General features: G+C 41.9%; 1 protein-coding gene across 5 annotated transcripts in view; it reads left to right on the top strand.

Moving 5' to 3' along the window:
• The window catches only part of vipr2 (vasoactive intestinal peptide receptor 2), a 149,095-nt gene that overhangs the window by 18,136 nt on the left and 108,693 nt on the right, over positions 1 to 22,266 (top strand). For all 5 annotated transcript variants that reach the window (XM_059971891.1, XM_059971890.1, XM_059971893.1 and 2 more), the window contains one exon: positions 14,045 to 14,152. In XM_059971891.1, the coding sequence (XP_059827874.1) occupies positions 14,045 to 14,152 (108 nt within the window). The remainder of the gene's footprint in view (positions 1 to 14,044; positions 14,153 to 22,266) is intronic.

Genomic DNA, 22,266 nt, shown 5'->3' with positions numbered 1-22,266 from the left:
TAGGAAACATCCTTTGCATGTCCACGCTGTCTAGGCCTTTCAGTATTCGATAGGTTTCAACCAGAATCATCCTCCCCACCCCTTATTCATCTAAACTCCAGCAAGTACACACCCAGAACCATCAACACTCCTCAAACATTAATCCTTTCATTCCTGGGATCATTCATGTGAACCTACACTGAACCCTTTCCAATGCCAGCACATCCTTTCTTCGATAAATGGCCCAAAACTGCTCACAGTACTCTAAATTCAGTACGACCGGTGCCTTATAAAGCCTTAGCTTTATGGGATTACGAATTTAAAGTCCACAGTCCAAGTGGACTTGAACTTAGAATTGTAGCACAGTGATTTAACAACAACACCACCAGCATAGAAGTGAAAGATGTCTAACTATATTACAAAGGGATTGGGTAGGATCACGCCTGAATCACCAGACTGGTTCCAGCAATGTGCTTGAATAGGCTAAGCCCCAACTCTCTAGATTTACAAGAATGACATACAGTAGAACCTCACTAAAACATAGACAGGATAGAACACGTGTGCTGTGGATGTTACATTGGCTGAGGAGTCTAAGACATGAGGTCACAGTCACTAATTACCCTGCAGGTCATGTAAGGTTCAGAGAAGGTTCAAAATGGTTTTTGAAGAGGTAGACATATGAAGAGAGGTTGAGTTGGTTGGGAGTTGAGAAGACTGAGAGATGATCCATTTGACATGTATAAAATTCTAAGGGGATTGACAGGGTGAGTGCCAAGAGGAAATTTCCCATCATTATAATATCAAGAACTAGTGGCCCACTTATGGTGAATGTGGGGGTAAATTGATTTATTTTATTATTGTCACATGTACTGAGGTGCAGTAAAAAACATTGCATACTGTTCATATAACCACGTCATCACATCAAAGTAGTACAGAAGGAAGCAAGAGCAGAATACAGATTAGAGTGTTACAATTACAGGGAAGGTGCAGTGCAGGTAGACAAAGAGACTCAAGATCATAACAAGAGTCCATCTTATTGTGCAAGAGCTCAATAGTCTTTTTAACAGTGGGATAGCGGCTGTCTTTAAGCCTGGTGGTACAAGATTTGGGGTGTTTGTATCTTCTGTCAAATAGGGAGAGGGAGAAGAGAGAATGTTTGGGGTCAGTAGAGTATTTGATGATGTTGGCTGTTTTACTCAGACAGTGGGATGTATAAACTGTCCACGAGGGGAGGCTGGTTTCCGTGATGTAACGGGTGGAATACCTTCCCTTACTTGTTCTTGACTCTTCGGAATTCACCACCTCAAGGCTTGAGGGGCTGTTTGGCCTACTCCTGCTCCTGCGTGTTTTTCAATTAATTTGTTGTTCTATTAGACCAAAGATGGATTTGATTGGGTTGAGTTGTTCTCCAATCTTGGCAATTTAGATCTTGGCAATTTACTTGCAAGCTTTTCGTCGCCATACGAGGAGACATCATCAATGCACTGTTAATTGTGTCCTCCAAATGCTTTGCCTTTATATACTTTTCAATCAGCTGATTGGTCGTCGTTGCGGAAACTCAGTTGTGATGTAGGGAGGAAGTCTTGTCGCTGATGGGTTGTGTGGTGAACTTCGTGCGCTGTGGTCTGGAATTTTGTCCACATCGGTTCATAAATAGATTTGAGGTCTCTTTGGCTGAGTGTTGCAATATAAATGTATAAACTTCCCAAGGTTCAGTATACAGATTCAAAAACCAATTTAGGTGAATACTCCAGCAACAAAAACAAGGCCTGCCAGCTTCACTTACCATTATTCAGTGTCTTTCTCTTGATTAGCCTTAAACTTGGACAAAATCCTTCATATAAATAAAGGCTCCATCAACAAATTGCCACTGAGTCAGCTGGTTGGTAGTGGTAAGCATGCTACTTACATTGTAGTGTGCCTCCAAAATTCATTTTTGGAAAGGCCAGAGTATGGATAGGGATTGATAGTACAACATGGTGACATGGCTGAATGGTGCCTGGAGCACGCCAGAGCAGCAACGTTTCTAAGTTAATTGAATTCAGATGATTCCTTCCAGAGTAAAACTGAGCAACGTGGTTGCAGTGACTCAACCCCACAATAACCACAGATCAAAATGACCTTTGAGTTTATCTGATCTCGGCGCAATGGATTCTAGCCACAAGTTCAGGAATTCCCCTTCCTGAACCTTTGTTTCCTGAATTTCCTTCTTTAAGAAGAGATAGAGCAAGCTAGGGCTTTTCTCTTTGGAGTGAAGCAGGGTGAGAGATGACTTGATAGAGGCGTACGAGATAATGACAGGCATGAATCAAGTGGACAGCCAGACCTTTTCCCAGGTGGGAAATGGCTAATACAAGGGGGCATAACTTTAAGTAGATTGGAGGGAAGTATTGGGGGATGTCAGAGGTAAATTTTTACGCAGAGTGGAAGGTGCATGGAACGTACATCCTGGGATGGTGGTCGGGGCAGATACTTTAGGGGCATTTAGTAAACTCTTAGATAGGTATTATGGATGATAGAAAAATGAAGGACTATGGAAGAGATTGGGTTGAAAGGTCAGCCCAGCATCGTGAGCTGAAGCTCCTGTTCTTGTGCTGTAATGTTCTATGTTCGATGTTCTGTGTTAAGAAGTTGAAACATATCTCATGGACAAAACATCTGGGCAGTCTTCTTGATGTCTCTTGAAGTGACTGAATCTTTCCATCGTAACTCTTGGAACGTTTTCCCCTTAAAAGTGCTTTGTAAATATAAGCTGACAAAGAAAAAGCCCTACTTCACTAACGGATCACTTTGTTAATTCAACCCGTTAAGAGCATCAGTGAGGAAGAAAAAACATTTCAATAATTCAGTAGAGGTAGTTAGAATGCAGGATTGCCTGTAAACACTTCAGTGGCGACTGTTTCAATTATCATCAACAGATTATTAGTTTTGCATAATCACTTTCAAGAGTACTTCACTGCAAAGTATTTCAGACATCCTGGGGAGGAATTGAAAAGCAGTAAATGAAGGTTGTTTTAACTTCATGTTTTTTCATAATGCACAATTATAAACGGCAATTTGATTTGCACCCTGCAAGATATGTTCACATTTGTGCCCAAGCCCTGAGACCAACTTGCTGGAAAGTGCCAGCTCCAATGCCAGTGGTAAAATTCTGCACCACAACACCCCTCCGCCCCCTTGTATTTAGATTGCATCACAGGCTGGACCAGGTCTGACCCTACCTACAGTATTGCTGTCAAACATTGGACAGGGGGCTAAGCCACACCTCCTGCCTGTCAAAACAAGTGAACGTCCCTGAATCTGACATTCTGACACATGGAAATATTACAAAGTTAGTCAAACGATTTAACAATACCACTATGCTTAAATGTAAATTAAATGTAAATTAACAATTCATAAAGTGTGAAAATATTAAAATATGTATTTGGGCATGTTATATTGAGTGGGCATGCTTCTCAGGTTCCTTTTAAATCTTTCCACTCTCAACCTAAATCTCTGTCCATGTTCTGGATTCCCCTAAGTATGTTACCATCCACCTTATCTTTGCCCCTCATGATTTTATAAACCTCAATAAGGTCATCCCTTATTCTCCTACATTCCAAAGAATAAAGACCTTGGCTGCCCAACCTCTCCCTATAACTCAGGCCCTCTAACCTTGGCAACAAAGCTTGTCAAGCCTTTTAAAAATTTTGTAAGTTTTGATCTGATCTCCTATTCTTCTAACCTCTCTAGACCAAGCTGTTAAATTTGTCTACATTTGGTATGCCAGCCACCCTTGCAACTGGGCCTCAAAGCAAAGCAACTGGTTAGCACATTGCTTTACAGCACTTGCCTGATCAGTGTTCAATTCCTGCCACTGTCTATAAGGAGTCTGTACATTCTGCCCATGGCCATGTGGGTTTCCACCAAGTGCTCTGGTTTCCTCCCACAGTCCAAAGACATATGGGTTAGGGTTAGTGAGTTATGGGCTTGCTATGGGCACTGGAAGCATGGCAACATAATCCTTGCTGATTTGATTTTAAGCAAACAAATTGAATGCTTCAATGTGCACATGCCGAATAAAGTTAATCTTTAGTCTTGCCTTTGAAGAACGAGTAAAGAATCTTCCATTTTAATGTTTAGTGTTAGCTACTTAGAGTTAATTACCATGGCCTTGACTTGATGTTACAGAGGCCAGTGCACCCTCAAAATGGCAGTCATACTGTCCCTTTGAGTACAGTAATGCAATCAGTTTCAATATGAAAGGGTTTTTCTTTTGATCTACTTGTTTTGAGCAATTAGACCTGTTTAATTTTCAAAATGAGACCTGTTGACCATAATAGAGTCCTGATGTCTGTTTTTTTTTCTAAGAGCACAGTAAAGATTGTGCTTAGATGAGGTTCTTCCCCAGAAATGACATCATCTGGATAAAAGTAATGGACAAGTCCAATAAAATAAGTACAGGAAGAGTGGGAGGCATTGTGATGTGACAGCAAATTTATTGAAAACATTTCTTTGGGTTGAGTACTTGGAGAGCTGCTCTTCCACTTCCTTCTTCCTTATATTCTTGAGCAATTGCTTTTTTTTGTGACATACGCTAATGCTCTTTCTGATGAAGTTCCATCCCAGAAGATCATAAAGTTTCATAAATTCATCATTCCCTCCACCCCCAACTGAGTCATTGTCCATACTGCAATTGAGATACAAGAGACTGGAGACACTGGAATTTGGAACCGTAAACAATATTGACAAATACTCCCTCCATACAGATGTTGTTTAAGCTGCTGTTGTTCTTCCAGCAAATCGTTTGTAGTTCTTTCCCAGCCATGCTACTCTGTTGAAATCAGTGAGGAGACTCTTTATTCCAGTGATTATTCTTTGACCGGATTCTCTGGAGTAGGTGCCACAAATGACTGCTCTACCACTGGACTCCATTTTCAACAAACATTAATTCACAGGTCTGCGACTGCAGTGCATTACAAGGCTAAATCCAATCAATCAAGACTAATTGAAAAGTCCATGAAGCGAAGAATTCACCAAGTTGAAAAAGAATGCCTTGAGATCTGGAAAACTGAACACCATGGGGTCACAAAGTCATACAGCGTGGTAACAGGACCTTTGACCCAAATGGTCCTTGGTAACCAAGGTTCCCATCTAGCTAGTCCCATATGCCTATTTGGCCCAAATCCTTTGAACACTTACACGTCACTGGTTTCACGAATTCTTACACATGCAGGAGTATATAAATTGGAATAGATGCAGAATAGGAACAGAAGTAGGCTATCCAGGCATTCAAGCCTAATCTACTACCTCAGCATTTTCCAACACTGTCCCAGGACTTCTTGATTCCCTTAATGTCTCAAATCCAGTTGATCTCTTGTGGCAGATGAGACCAGTGACTAAGCCCCCATAGCAACCCTTCCACCCATGGTACAGAATCCAAAGGTTCACCATTCTGTGTGAAGACCTCTCTCATTTCTACCTCTCTCTTATTCCAAACTTGTGTCCTTGTGTCCTTGTGTCCCTAGTCGTAGAGTCACAGATTCATGGGGTAATACAGCACAGATACAGGCCCTTCAGCTAACAAGTCCATGCATACCCAGCTAGTCCCAATTTCTATGTTCAGACCACATCCCTCTAAGCCCTGCCTCTTAACGTTCCTATCCAAGTGCTTATTAAATGATAGTACAGTTGGCCCTCCTTATCCGCAAGGGATTGGTACCGGGACCCCTTGCGGATACCAAAATTCACAGATGTTCAGGTCCCTAATTCTACCAGTCTCAATGCGGTGAACCTTAGGACCCAGCAGAACCCAGGACCTTATTTAATCAGTTTTAGTGCGGTGGACGTTAGGACCCAGCATCAGATCTCTGAATTCACAGTGTTTCTGTTCACGAAAATAATCACGATCACGATTGAAAATAAGGTGGAAATAATAAAGCGATTGGAAAGAGGTGAAACGCCATCGGTCATTGGAAAAGTGTTAGGCTACATTGGTCAACAATCGGAACAATCTTAAAGGATAAAATGAGAAAGGCCCTGCCCCGATGAAAGCTACAATTATTACTAAGCAACGCAGTGGTTTAATTATAGGGTTTTGGGGTTTTGGGTTTTTGATCCTCCCAGTGTGGTGAAGAGCACACTCAGGAGCGATCTGTCACTCAGCCCGGCGCTGAAACATACGTTATTAAGTGCTTTATATGCATAGAAAGATAAATTATATAAACTTTGTACAATATATTAAGACAAAGGTTTGACTAACTGACGCTAAATAATACTGAATGTACCTGTTCCGACTTACTCAGTACGAGAACTTTCGATTTTTTTTTGATCCTGATCCATGATAATCCACACACATCCTCCCATATACTTTAAATCATCTCTAGATTACTTATAATACCTAATACAATGTAAATGCTATGTAAGATAGTTGTTATACTGCATTGTTTAGGGAATAATGACAAGAAAAAAAAGTCTATACATGCTCGAACAAGTGCTGGAAGAGCACTAACGGGTTTTCGCGATTCACGGTTGGTTGGATTCGCACATGCGGAATCCGTGGATAAGGAGGGCCGACTGTATTGTACCTACTTTAGCCTAACCACTTCCACTGGCAGCTCATTCCATATACTCACCATCGCTCCTCAGTTTCCTTTCAAATCTTTCATCTCAACTTAAATTGCTGCCACCTAGTACTGAATTCCCTAACCTGGCTAAAAGACTGTTACAATCCACCTTATCCTTGACCCTCATGATGTTATAAACCTCTATAAGGTCATTAATTATTCTCCTCTGCTTCAAGGAATGAAGACCTTGCCTGGCCAAACTCTGCCCATAACTCAGGCTGTCTAGTGCTGGCAACAAAGTTTGTCAAACCTTTTAAGAAGTTTGTAAGTTTTGATGGGAGCTCTCATTCTTCTAACCTCTAGAGAAAATATCCATAACTTATTCAAATTATTCAAATATTCAATGTTTGGCAAACTGGCCGCCCTTGCAACTAGGTGGCATGGTAGTGAAGTAGTTAGAGCCACGCCTTACAGCATCAGCATCAGCAATCAACGTACAATTCCTGCCGCTGTCTGGAAGGAGATTGCCGTATTTCTCTGTGACTGTGTGGGTTTCCTCTGGGTGCTCTGGTTTCCTCCCGCGTACCAAAGACATATGGGATAGGGTTAGTGAGTTGTGGGCATGCTATGTTGATGACAGAAGTGTGGCGACACTTACGGACTGCCCAGAATATTCCTTGCTGATTTGATTCGACATAAAGACACAGTTTTGATGTACATCTGACAAATCAAGCTAATCTTTAGTCTTGTCCGTGAAGAACAAGGAATGGTTCTTCTGTTCTATTCTTCAATGTGATCTGCTTAGAGATCATCATCAGGTCTTTGCTTGATGTTGCAGAGGCCAGCACACCCTCAAAATCAAAGGCTTACTGTCCCTTTAAGTATGCAATGCAATCAGTTACAATTTGAAAGTGGTTTCTTGTTGATCTACCTGTTTTAGGCTACTGACCATCACACTTAAAGTCATCCCCCCCCCCCACCCCACTGAGTGCATCTACATGGAGCATCGTCACAGGAAAGCAGCATCTATCTTCAGGGGCCCTCGCCACCCAGGTCATACTCTCTTCTCACTACTACCATGAGAAAGCAGATACTGGTGCCTCAGGACTCACACCACCACCAGGTTCAGGAACAGTTATTATCTCTCAGCCATTAGGCTCTTAAACCAAAGGGGAAAACTTCATTCAATTTCACTTGCCCCATCACTGAACTGCTCCCGCAATGTATGGACTCACTTTCAAGGACCCTTCATCTCATGTTCTTAATATTTATTGTTTATTTATTTGTTGTTATTATTGTTCCTTTTGTTTTGCATTTGCACAGTTTATTGTCTTTTGCACACTGGTTGTACGCCCATTGACTGTTAGTTATTAGATTTATTGAGTATGTATGCAAGAAAACGAATCTTGGGGTTGTATGTGGTGATATATATGTATTTTGGTAATAAATTTACTTTGAATTAATTTTCAGGATAAGAGCTGTTGACCAAAATAGCTCCCTAAATGACTGTCTTATGAAGACCATAATACTTAGATGAGGCCCTCCCCACCCTCTAGATAATATTGTCTGGATAAAATTATCAATAAGTAGAAGGCAAGTCCAATAAAGCAAGTACAGGAAGAGTGTTAAAGGGCTCACTGTGATGTGAGCACATATTTATTGAAAACATTTCTTTGTGCAAGTGGGTTAACTATTTGGAGTACTGATCTCCCTTTTTTGCTCTTGCCCATATTCTTGAGCAAATTTTTTTTTTCTGACATATGGCGACACTCCTGATAAAGTTCCATCCCAGAAGACCATAAACTTTCACTGATTCACCCCCCCCCACCCCCATCCCGAGTCATTGCCCATACTAAAACCAAAACATATGGCTGACTGAGCCTTTAATGAATGGTGTTGTGCCAAAAATAAAAAAAGGTGAGGCTGTATTTGACAAGGGTGGGATATGTATTCTTTCCTGGTAGTTGTCATGTTTGAGTTTAATTTCACACACTACACAGTATTTACTGAAACGTTCTGTGTTAAAGTAGAAGATCAACTTTTGCTTCTAATTTGCTGTAGAAATTCCACTGGTCTTTGATTTTTAACTTGTATATTAATTGCAGACAAAGCCAAAATTTTATTGCCTTTCCAATTACTTCCTTGAACCACTGTTATCCTTGTGACGTTGAGAAGGGAGTTATATGATCTTGTACCATGAAAGAGCATGTCTATACTTCACCAAGTAAGCATAGTATGTGATTAGAGAGGAACCTGAAGGTGGTGGTGATAGTGATCCCATGTACTCACTGTACATTGCAAACATCACAACTTTGATAGGAGCTATTTAAACCTTGGCAAGTTTAAGTCGGTATCTTACTGAATTAAACCATGAACCTTACTCACCATAAAAGGTTAATGAAAAATAATAGGAAAGGCATCAAACTCAGATATAATATCACCAGCATATTTTGTGAAATGTGTTGTGTTTGTGGTAGCAGCACGATGCAATATATAATCATAGAAAAACTGAATTATGTTAAGTGTATAAAGTAGCTAAATTAGTGCAAAAATAGAAATAAAAAAGTAGTGAGGTAGTGTTCATGGGTTCAATGCCCATTCAGAAACTGGTTGCCAGAGTGGAAGAAACTGTTCCTGAATCATTGAGTGTGTGCCTTTAGACTTCTGTACCTCCTTCCTGATGGAAGCAATGAAAACAAGGCATGACCGGGGTGATGGGGGGTCCTTAATGATAGACACCATTCTGAGGCATTACTGTGGAGGCTAGTGGCCCTGACGGAGCTCGCTAATTTCACAACTCCGTGCAGCTTACTTCGATCCTGTGCAGTAGCCACCCACCACATGCACCCCCACCCCCCCACCTTACCAGACAGTGATGCAGCCTATTGAAATGTTCTCCAAGGTACATTTGTGGAAATTTGTGAATGCTTTTGGTGGAGTTAGCAGAGTTGCTACCGACAGCTCTGGATACCTGGGTTCAATACCGACTACCGGTGCTGTTTGTATGGAGTTGTAATTCTCCCTATACAGAATCATAGAGAAACACAGCACAGATACCAGCCCTTTGGCCCATCAATTCCATGCCAACCAGGCGCCTACCCATCTGCTCCTAATTTCCTGCATTCAGCCCATATCCTTCTCAGCATGAACAAATCCAAGTACTTCTTAAACGACAATACAGGGACAAGATCTAGACACAACTCTCCACCAACAACACACACAGCTTATGGCAAGGTCTGCACACCACCGCATACTTCACAGCTAAATGCAGCGGTGTTTCCAATGTTATTGCCTCTCTCCCAGATGAGCTAAATCTTTTGTACTCTCGGTTTGATGTCGCCAACATTGAGCTCCTGAGGAACCGGCACCTTGGTCATCTCTGAGGCTGAGGTACGCAGGTGTTTCCAACGAGTGGACAATCACAAGGCCGCAGGACCGGACGGCATCCCAGGGCGAGTATTCAGAATGTGCATGGCACAACTGGCTGGTGTGTTTGCAGACATTTTTAATCTCTCCCTCTCCCAGTGTGGAGTGCCCTCCTGCTTCAAAACTTCCACCATTGTCCCTGTACCTTAAAAAGGCCAAGGTAACATGTCTGAATGTCTGGCGTCCTGTTGCACTCACCTCAATAGTAAGCAAATGCTTTGAGAGGCTGGTCAAGGACTACATCTGCAGTATGCTGCCACCCACTCTGGACCCCCTACATTCACCAGTTCGCCTACTGACACAACTGATCAACAGATGATGCAATAGCCACAGCTCTACACACCGTCCTTACACATCTGGAGAAGAAGGATGCTTATGTGAGAATGCTGTTCTTGGACTACAGCTCAGCATTCAACACCATAGTTCCATCCAGGCTCGACAAGAAGCTCAGAGGCCTCGGCCTTCACCCTGCCTTGTGCAGTTGGATCCCGGACTTCCTGTCAGATCGCCAGCAGGTAGTAAGAGTGGGCTCCCTCACCTCCAACCCTCTGACCCTCAACACAGGTGCCCCTCAGGGAGGTGACATCAATGGATCTGGGGTTGAGAGGGTGAACAGCTTTAAGTTCCTCAGCATCCACATCACTGAGGATCTCACGTGGACTGTACATACCGGCTGTGTGGTGAAAAATGCACAACAGTGCCTCTCTCACGTCAGACAGTTGAATAAGTCTGTTATGGGTCCCCAAATCCTAAGAACTTTCTATAAGGGCACAACTGAGAGCATCCTGACTGGCTGCATCACTGCCTGGTACGGGAACTGTACTTCCCTCAATCGCAGGGCTCTGCAGAGAGTGGAGCGGGCAGCCCAGCACATCTGTAGATGTGAACTTCCCACTCTTCAGGACATTCATAAAGAGCGGTGTATAAAAAGGGCCCATAGGATCATTGGGGAACTGAGTCACCCCAACCACAAGTAAACACAAAGCACATTGCAGATGCTGTTGTCAAATCAATGGATGCTTTCAATGGATGCTACCTGACCTGCTGAGTTCATCCAGCTTGTTTGTATGTGTTGATTTGACCCCAACAACAAACTGTTCCCACTGCTAACATCTGCATAAATCTTCCCTGATTTATTTCCAGTTTGACCACATTTGGGTGACCAAAGCTCTGCACAATACTCCAAGTACAACCTCAGCAATGAAACACAATGTCACAACTCCAGTCATCAGTGCCCTGACTGATGAAGGTCTGCATACTAAACACCTTTTTCAACATCCTGTCTACCCGTGATGCTGCTTTCAATAAACTGAGCTTCTAAGTCCCTCCTTTCCTAGTACTTCATCATTTATAGCATAAGTCCAACACAATTTGACTTTCCAAAATGCATCACCTTACACTTATCTGTTTTGAAATTAATTTGCCACTCCTCAGACCACTCTCCCAACTGATCAAGATCTCCTTGTAATCTACACTACCCTTCTTCACTAGCAACAACACCTCTTAGTATCATATCGTCCACAAACTTAATGATCAAGCCTTGTGCCTGATACTAATAGTGATTTAAAGCTGCGATGTTCCCATAGCAGGGAGCATTTCAATTGCACTTTTACCAGGGCATACACATCACACGTATGTGTTTTAGCAGTGATAATGATGATGAACAGAAAGGCAGAATCTGGTAACATTTTACGAATTAAATCTGTGTGGGTTTTCTTGCGGCCAAGGGTTGCCCACACTTTTTAAGCAAGGGGTCCGTGGACCCCGGGTTGGGAACCCCTGCTCTAGGTGCTCCATTTGCTTCCTGCATTCCCAAGTTCATTGTCAGCTGTAGAATCCAGAGTGATTGATGTAGATGTGGAAAAATAAAATGGGATTATTGAAGGGTTAGCTTAACTGGGCCCTTGATAGTTGACATGGACACAGTGGATTGAAGATGTATGAATCAATGATGCAGCCAATAAGACAAGTATAAATTGGTAGAAATTTGTATGCGGGCTTCGTAGGCAAGGTAAGTTTAAGGTCATGTTTACAGTTTCAGTAAATCTAGAACTTTTAATTTGGAAAGGTGGCTGTGTGGGAATAAGAAACGTACACACCGTTATTACCTGACAGGAAACATCGTGAAATCTCCTGAAGGTAGATATTGCCACCAAGCCTGATGGAGCTAATTAGCTTCTCAGCGGCTCTTTTCAATGTACTCTCGCTGTCCTGGGGATCAATTAGATGGATCTGCTGGAGTAACTTTATCACCCTGATGGCAGCAGCTTGACAAGCGTGACTCACAGACGTGTCCGGAGCGCCTGCCTTGCCAATTATAAGCTGCACTGCAGACTCCACGTGCCCCGTCTCATCGTGGTCTGATTTTAGTGCAATGCTCCCCCGGCAGTGTTATATCAGCCAGCTGCTGGAGTGTTCTATTAAAGTAAGTTTATTATCAAAGTACATACTATATATGTCATTCAAATGAGATTCATTTTCTTGCAGGCATTTACAGGAAAATAAAATACAATAACGCTCATGAAAAACTATATAAAAGCAGTGACTGACAACCATTGTGCAAAAGAAGACACATTATGCACATAAAAAGATAATGCTAAGAATATGAATCCTAGAGCCCTCGAAAGTGAGCCTGTAGGTCGCAGAATCAGTTCAGAGAATCAGTGAGTGAAGATATCTACGCCGGTACAGGAGCCTGATGGTTGTACGATAGTAACTGTTCCTGAATCCAGTGCTGTAGGCCTCTGTACCTCCTGCCTGATGGTAATAGCAAGAAGAGGCATAGCCTGGATGGTGGGGGTCTTTGATCGTCTGGATGCTGCTTTCTTTAAATGTGCTCAATGGTGGGGAAGGTTTTCCCTGTGATGGACTGGGCTGTATCTACCACTTTTGAGAGACTATTCCATTTCTGGGCATTGGTGTTTGCATACCGAGCCATTATGCAACCAGTCAGGAACTCTTCACTGTGCACATACAGAGGCTTGTCAAAGTTTTAGGTGACATGCTGAACTGATGTAAATTTCTAAGAAAGTAGAGGCATTCATTCGCAGATTAACCTGGCAAATGTATAAGAATGTTAAAAAAAAAAGTGGGAGTAGGTCACTTTGCCCCTCAAGCTTCTCCATCAATCATGGCTGATCTTGCCCAGCCATTACCTCTTATCTAGAGACAAGAAGCTACAGAGGCTGAAATCTGGAAAAACACACAAACTGCTTGAGCAACTCAATGGGTTGAACTGCGGCTGATTCAAGATCCCTAATTAAACCATGAACCATCCCAAATTTACAAGGACTTGAGGACCTGAGTTATAGGGAAAAGTTGAATAGGCTAGGACTTGATTCCCTGGAGTGTAGGAAAATAAGGGGAGATTTAATTGAGGAAAACAAAATAATGACAGGTATAAACAGGATAAATGCAAGCAGGCATTTATCCACTGAGCTTGGATGAGACTAGAACTAGACGTCATAGGTTAAGGGTGAAGGGTGGAATACTTAAGGGAAACCTGAAGTGGAAATTCTTCACTCAGAGGGTGACTCAAGTATGGAATAAGTTGCCAGCAGAAGTGGTGGATGCAGGTTCAATTGCAACATTTAAGAGAAGTTTGGTTAAATACCTAGATGGAAGGCTAGGAGTTAGTTGCAGATCAATGGGACAAGGCAAAACAATAGTTCAGCATGAAGTAGATGGGCTGAAGGGCCTGTAGTTCTCTATGAGTCTACAACTGAGCCACAGACGCTGCTTATCCTGATGAATTTTCTTATAGCAGAGACACAAGAGACCGCAAGTGCTGGAATCTGGAGCAACAAATAAGATGCTGGAGGAACTCATGGGTCAGGCAGCATCTGTAGAAAGAAATATGGATAGTTGAGGTTTTGGGTCAGGGTCTTTTATCTTTATGGACAAACTACAGTAGTTTTCTTTTTGCTATTGCCTCTTCAGTCAGACAATGAATTGAATGTTTAGAAGAGAAACTATAAATGACGTATATACTTCCTCATTGATTTTCTGTCTGTTAGTAATGAAAGATGTTGACACAAAAGAACCTTAATTGCACAATAACACTAAAGGCATGTTTGCTTTTCTTTTCGTTTCAGGATGTGCTGGGATTTGGGATAATTACACCTGCTGGATGCCAGCCAAGGTTGGAGAAACAGTCAGCTTGCCCTGTCCAATAATCTATAGGCACTTCAGCAGAGAACCAGGTCTTTATTAGAATCTGGATTGTTTCTTTTAATGCTAAAATTCTTAGGAACTGTTTTTTTTAAAGACAAGAAGGGGAAGGCATTTGTGAATGGAGAAATTCATTCTGGATGATGTTTAGCATGCTTTTTAGAGATGGATTCAAAAGGTTTGTCAAAACTGATAATAACCGGAATACTAATAGAATGTGACCAGTAAATCTATATTTTCCTCCCACTGCTCTCCAAACCACAAAGATTTTTTCCTGCAAACTTTCTGGAGTGGGCCTCTTTTAGACCAGACCTAATACCACATTAAATATAAGACCATAAAAGCTGCTAACAAACACTCCTGCACGTTAATATTGGTAATTTATAATAATAATCTGAGTAAAGAAATGACATTCTGTGAGGTACTGTACACATTGTTTTGCATGAATCATCTATTTTCTTCAGTGGGGCCTTTTGTTCTGCATTAGAGATCTGTCCAATGCTATTAATAAAAAAATGCCAAATTTCTGTTGACTTTCACCTGTGCAAACAATATTCCTGTCTATGTTGTGTTACGTACCCCGTAACTGGGTTAACAGACCAGCAGAAATGGAATGATACGTTGGAGTCTGGTGGTACTGTAACTAAAGGTGTTTATTAGTAAACTAAGCAAAACAGTATCAACAATGTAAATATACAGATAAAACAGGTTAGCAATGATAAATACAAAAGTGTAGGAATAAGAATCAAAACCAAGCTCTATCAAAGTCTAGGGGTAAATGAATTGTCATAGAAGAATATAGAGTTCAGTTCAGTTCGTGCTGAGGTAGTTGTAGTGTTGCAATTGCTAGAGAGAGAGAGAAAGGGAGTGAGCAAGAGATGAGCAGCTGCAGCAGGCAAACCTTCCGCTGTCTTCTTGTTCTGTTGTACTGTTGGGGTCACTGGTTATGACCCTTCCGTACCAGGCTAGACCGTTCTTCAGTGATGGACTCGTCACCCAGGCCAGGGCGGACACACACACAAGTCCCCACCGGTCTGCCTTCATTCACCGTGCTCCGGACCGATTCTCCTGAACTGATCCTCCAGGCCCCCACCTTCCTGTGGGTGCCCAACACTCTTTCAGTGTCCACTGGTGTGTCTGAGGGTGTCTCCCCAGACCCATCTTTTATCCCCACTGATGGGGTATCAGCCATCCATCAACTCAACATGTCCATGTCCATCAAACGAGGCCACACCCTGCTGTCTCAGCAAGAATGTTAATGTGCAAATAAGTGTACTTGTAGCAAAAGATTGTTTACCTTTCCATCAGTGAAGAAACCATAATACTAAATCATCCGACTCTCTCTCTCTCTTATCTGTAGCAGGTGACCCGACCTCTGTTCTTCATCTCTCTCTCTCTCATTAGCAGCACAGTTCCAGGGGGGGGGGGGGGGGGTGTTCAGCTCTGGATCCCATTTCCATCTGGTTTGTTCAGCACGCGTAACACCCCCACCCTTCAAAGAATTTTTACCGGGGGTGAAAAGAAAATTAACTGGTAAGGCACATTACAGAATCTAATATAATACAGAAGTGGTCCTTAATCAACAGGGTAACACAGATATGATTTCAAATTAACACCTGGATAAACAATCAGCAATTACATTGTCAGTTCCCTTTATATGTTGTATTTTAATGTCAAATTCTTGTAACATCAGACTCCAACTTAATAACTGTCTATTTTTATTCTTCATGTTAGTCAAAAATACCAATGGGTTGTGATCAGTATAAACTATCAATGGTTTCTATGCCGGACAAATGTAAACCTAAAAATGCTGTAACGCCAGGATAAGTGCCAGTAATTCTTTTTCTACAGTGAAATAATTTTTAACTTAGGTGTATATTACAGAGGTTAAACTGATACATGTGTGATTATTATTTAACACATTACAGAAGTGTATACAAATACTAATCTATATTTCACTTTTAAGCTTAACATTTAGTCAGTCAATCTACCATGACCTTGTCTTTATTATTCATATGCTTTGTTACACAAAAAAGCAGAACTAAATCTTGTAATTCAAAGAGGTGTTTTATCAACCATTATCTCTTTTCCACTTCTGCACAGAACACTTAACCCTCACGTGATCAGCGTGCTCACCAGTTTGGAATAGGCCTTCACAGACTCCCTGCTCAGGGGTTTGCTTATCACTAATGTTTTCCAAACGAAGCCCATTTGCTGAACTTTCAAACCACTCATTAATTTTATCCTCAAGATCTTTAAGTCCATTAGTTTCCAGTTTAACACCTGCAGGTGATCCCTCTTGGTCAAAACAACACTTCAAGTTCTGCCTCTCCAAATCACAAACTTGAACATCACCACAAACGTTAACATCCTTAAATTTCAAAACAAACTGTAATTGATTCGCAGGCACCTTGTTAACAAACCATTGACCCTTCAGCATGGTCAATGCTTCTGAAACCAATCCAGACTTTTCCTTATTCAAAAGTTCAGGAACAATACTTTTTCCAATATCTTCACTAACATTCCCCTCACCAGCTTTCATCTCATCACTAATTGCTGGAGCACTTCCTAACACAAATGACTGAGAATTCTCACTTTCTACTGGTGCCAAGGTTAACCCCTTACTCGCTGAACCAAGTCCATCTGACCCAAAAGGATTGCATTCCTTTTTATCCAGGTCAGATACCTCAGACCTTTCCTGAGTCTCCACACAAGGTTCAGTACCCTATGACTCCACAGGTACCTTCACAACCTGAACACAGGCAAATGGGACATCTACCTCCTCTAGGCTTCCAATACCAGTCCCCATTTCAAATTCAAATTAGCCGGTGGGCTTTCTCTACCGTCCCTACTGCCTCTCTGGTAGCTCTTATTTGGGGAAAATTTTATCTGGTGGGTTAAGGCATACTCGTCTGCTAACTTGGCAGTCGCAGACAGAGTCTCTGCCTCCTTCTCATCTAGATAGGTCCGCATACCTTCAGGGACACAACCTTTCAACTGCTCAATCAGCATTAGCTGTAGCAGTTTGTTATAATCCCCAGTGACCCCTTTCGAGGCGCTCAAATGAGTTTCCATCTGGTTTGTTCAGCACACATAACTGTTGTGTAAAATGCTTTTAAGCCTTTCAAGAATAGTATTGAATCCTGCCATACTTAATGGGAAGGCCCTGGCTGTTGTAAGCACTAAGCAGTTACCATAGCATCATGTGTGGTGATTCACTGGATTCAGTTAAGGTCCCGCTTGTAAGGCAAGTCCAGAAGGTTAAGGTATATGGAATCCAAGGCAGGCTGGCTAATGGGATCCAAAAGCGTCTTGGTGACAGGAGGCAGAGGGTAAAGGATTTTCTCATTGGGGGTATATCACAGAGACTGGTACTGGGTTATTTGTTGTAAATGGATATTTATGTAGGAGGTATGGTTACATATCATATGCAGTGGCATGCAAAAGTTTGGGCACCCCAGTCAAAATTTCTGTCACTGTGAATAGCTAAATGAGTAAAAGATGACCTGATTTCCAAAAGGCATAAAGTTAAAGACGACACAGTTCTTAAATATTTTAAACAAAGTTACTTTTTTATTTCCATCTTTTACAGTTCCAAAATAACAAAAAAGGAAAAGGGTCTGAAACAAAAGTTTGGGCACCCTGCATGTCAGTACTTAGTAGCACCCCCTTTGGCAAGTATCACAGCTTGTGAATGCTTTCTGTAGCCAGCTAAGAATCTTTCACTTCTTGTTTGGGGGATTTTTGCCCATTCTTCCTTGCAAAAGGCTTTTAGTTTTGTGAGATTCTTGGGCTGTCTTGCATGCACTGCTCTTTTGAGGTTTATCCACAGATTTTCAATGGTCAGGGGACTGTGAGGGCCATGGGAAAACCTTCAGCTTGCGCCTCTTGAGGTAGTCCATTGTGGATTTTGAGGTGCCTTTCGGATCATCATCCTGTTGTAGAAGCCATCCTCTTTCATCTTCAGCTTTTTTACAGACGGTGTGATGTTTGCTTCCAGAATTTGCTGGTATTTAATTGAATTCATTCTTCGCTCTACCAGTGAGATGTTCCCCGTGCCACTGGCTGCAACACAAGCCCAAAGCATGATCGATCCACCCCCTTGCTTAACAGTCGGAGAGGTGTGCTTTTCATGAAATTATGCACCCTTTTTTCTCCAAACATACCTTTGCTCATTGCGGCCAAAAAGTTCTATTTTAACTTCATCAGTTCACAGGACTTGTTTCCAAAATGCATCAGGCTTGTTTAGATGTTCCTTTGCAAACTTGTGACGCTGAGTTTTGCGGTGAGGATGCAGGAAAGGTTTTCTTCTGATGACTCTTCCATGAAGGTCATATTTGTGCAGGTGTCACTGCATAGTAGAACAGTGCACCACCACTCCAGAGTCTACTAAATCTTCCTGAAAGTCTTTTGCAGTCAAATGAGGGTTTTGATTTGCCTTTCTAGCAATCCTACGAGCAGTTCTCTTGGAAAGTTTTCTTGGTCTTCCAGACCTCAACTTGACCTCCACCGTTCCTGTTAACTGCCATTTCTTAATTACATTACAAACTGAGGAAACGGCTACCTGAAAATGCTTTGCTAGCTTCTTATAGCCTTCTCCTGCTTTGTGGACATCAATTATTTTCATTTTCAGAGTGCTAGGCAGCTGCTTAGAGGAGCCCATGGCTGCTGTTTGTTGGTTTGAAGAGTCAGGGTATTTGGAAAGCTTTGAAATTTGCATAACCTGGCCTTTCCTAATGATGATTGTGAACAAGCCATGGTCCTAACAAGCAAATTAAGGTCTGAGACCTTGGTAAAAGTTATCTGAGAGCTCAAATCTCTTGGGGTGACCAAGCGTTTGCATGGTGCTCCTTTCCTTTTTTCACTCTAAAATTGTACAAAACAAAAATAATACACTAATCTTGCTTAAAAGGTTGAAAATAATGTCTCGTCTTTAACTTTATGACTTTTGGAGATCAGTTCATCTTCTACTTGGTTAACTATTCACAGTAACAGAAATTTTGACCAGGGGTGCCCAAACTTTTGCATGCCACTGTAAGTAGGAGGATGACGAGGAGTTTGCATATGATGGGGATGTGGAGAGGGAGAAAGGTTGTCCATGCTGTAAGTGGTACATCACTAAAGAATCTTGACAAATTGAGTGACCTGAGGACCCAAGTCCACAGTTCACTGAAAATGGCACCATTAGTGGTGAAGAAAGCAAACGGTAGGCTTGACTTCATAGATCAGGGCACAGAATGTAAGAATTAGGACAACATATTGCAAGTTCACAAACACAGTTAGAGCACACTTGGAATATTTTCTGAGGCTGTGCCCTCTGTTTCTAGACTTGCCCACTTTTTGAAGCATCCTCTCCACATCCACTCTGTCTAGGCCTTTCAATTCTTAAAAGGTTTTGATGAGATCCCCCTTCCTTCTTGTAAACTCCAGTGAGTACAGGTGTTGAGAGGAAGAATGTGATTTCACTGAAGATTCACTGGATGTGTCCTGGATTGGAGGATTTGAGTAATGTGGACAGATTTGATAAACGGGGTTGTATTCCCTGGAGGTGAATGAGGTTGAAGGATGACCAGTTGGATGAGAGGTTTAGATAGGGTTGATATTCCCATGGTACAAACACATGTTTAAGGTGAGAGGAAAGAGCTTAAAGGGGATCTGAGGAGTAAGAGAATGGTGATAGCTGGAACATGCTGCCAGAGGAGATGGTGGAGTCAAATACAAAGAGGCATTTAGACAAATACCTAAATAGACAAGATATGGAGGGATATGGTTCTAAGTGTAGGCAAATAGGATGAGTGTACATTGTCATGGACACAGTGAATGGAAGAGCCCGTCTGCATTCTATATGACTCTGTGTATGGTTTTATATATAGATATTACGATATAATTTCAAACAAGTCTACATGCAAACTCACTTGGTAGTTAAACTTAGATCATACCCTCTCTCTGTGAACTGTGAGGAAGACAGTAATACAAATGTGTAGATTGCAGTGAGGTAAGCACAGGGTGGTGGAATGGGCAGAGAGGTGAGAGTGTAAAGATTATTGCAATTATATGGAGCTCTGATAAAGTGAATATTGTGTATATGTATGATCTCCCTGCCTAAGGAAGGATATAACTGTGATAGAGGACAAAGAATGAAGGTTTACTATACTATAAAGAGAGATTAAATAACTAAGATGATAATTCTGTGGTTTATAAGAATTATCTAATTGAAAAGTACAAATTGCTTACTGGGGCTTGAATGGGCAGATGCAGATATGAGGCTTCTTCTGCCTGTAGCTATCTGGAACCAGTGAAAACAATCTCAAAATAAAGAATCTGCTAATTGAGACTGAGTATGAGATTAAAGATGGAAGGCTGAGGTTTTACTGGCATTGGTCAGACCATGTTGGAATATTGTGAACAGTTCTGGGACCTTATCTAAGAAAGGGACATAACAAAAATGGATTTTATGGATGCGATTGGAGGTGAAGACCTCGATTCAACAGCTATCACTAATGAGGCCGTGCTGAGCAAACTCGCGGGCCTGAAGGTAGACAAGTCCCCTGGTCCTGATGGAATGAATCCCAAGGTACTGAAAGAAATGGCAGAAGTGATAGTAGAGGCTTCGGTGATAATTTACCAAAATTCTCTGGACTCTGGGCAGGTCCTAACGGATTGCAAGATTGTGAATGTCACACCACCATTCAAAAGTCGACGTGGGCAAAAGGGAGGTAACTATAGGCCAGTTAGTTTAACATCTGTCATTGGGAAAATGCTTGAAGCTATCAGTAAAGAAGAAATAGTGAGGCATCTGGAAAGAAATGGATCCGTCAACCAGATGCAGCAGGGATTCAGCAAAGGCAGGTCCTGTTTGACAAACTTACCGGAGGATATAATGAGCGCAGTGGATAGAGGGGACAGATGGATGTTATTTACTTGGATTTCCTGAAGGTGTTTGGTAAGATGCCGCATAAAAGACTTATCCATAACATAAGGATGCATAGAGTTTGGGGTGATGTATTAGCATGGACAGAGGATTGGTTAACTAATAGAAAGCAGAGAATTGGGATACATGAGTGTTACAATCAGTGGTGAGCGTTGTGCTGCAGGAGTTGATGCTGGGCCTGCATCTGTTCATGTTTTACATTAATGATCTGGAAGAGGGGACCGAGTGTCGTGCACCTAAGTTTTCTGATGATACTTAATTAAGTGGAAAAGAAAATTGTGCAGAAGATACGGAGAGTCTGCAGAGAGATATAGACAGGTTAACTGAACGGGCAAGGGTTTGGAAGGTGGAGTACAATGTTGGTAAATGTGAGGTCATTCACTTTGGAAGATAAAATGAGAGAGTAGATATTATTTAAATGGTAAAAAATTGCAGCATGCTGTTGCGCAGAGAGACTTGGGAGTGCTTGTACATGAATCATAAAAGGTTGGTTTGCAGGTGCAGCAGGCTATCAAGAAGGCAAATGGAATGTTGGCCTTCATTGCTAGAGGGATTGAATTTAAGAACAAGGAGGCTATGCTGTAAATGTACAGGGTACTGGTGAGGCCGCACCTGGAGTACTGCGTGCAGTTACGGTCTCCTTACTTGAGGAAGGATGCATTGGCTTTGGAGACAGTGCAGAAGAGGTTCACCAGGTTGATTCCAGAGATGAAGGGGTTAGACTATGAGGAGAGATTGAGTTGCCTGGGACTGTATTCACTGGAATTCAGAAGAATGAGAGGAGATTGTATAGAAACATATAAAATTATGAAAAGGATAGATAAGATAGAGGCAGGAAAGTTGTTTCCACTACCGTAGGTGAGACCAGAGCTAGGGGACATAGCCTCAAGATTCAGGGGATTAGATTTAGGATGGAGATGAAGAGGAACTGCTTTTCCCAGAGAGTGGTGAATCTGTGGAATTCTCTACCCAATGAAGCAGTGGAGGCTACCTCAGTATATATATTTAAGGCAAGTTTGGATAGATTTTGCATAGTTGGGGAATTAAAAATTATGAGGAAAAGGCAGATAGGTGGAGATGATCAGATCAGAAGAAGAAGAATAGCCCTTAACTCAGCAGTGCAGTTACCGGGGCACCGTCTTGTGATGGTATTTCCGTTGCAAGCTATTCTCGTTTTTACGAGGCCGAGTTGCTAGCTCGACGCTCAACCCGACT

The sequence above is a fragment of the Hypanus sabinus genome, chromosome 6, assembly GCF_030144855.1.
Source record: "Hypanus sabinus isolate sHypSab1 chromosome 6, sHypSab1.hap1, whole genome shotgun sequence".
In the NCBI taxonomy this organism is placed as follows: domain Eukaryota; kingdom Metazoa; phylum Chordata; class Chondrichthyes; order Myliobatiformes; family Dasyatidae; genus Hypanus; species Hypanus sabinus.
This window is presented reverse-complemented; position numbering and strand designations above follow the sequence as displayed.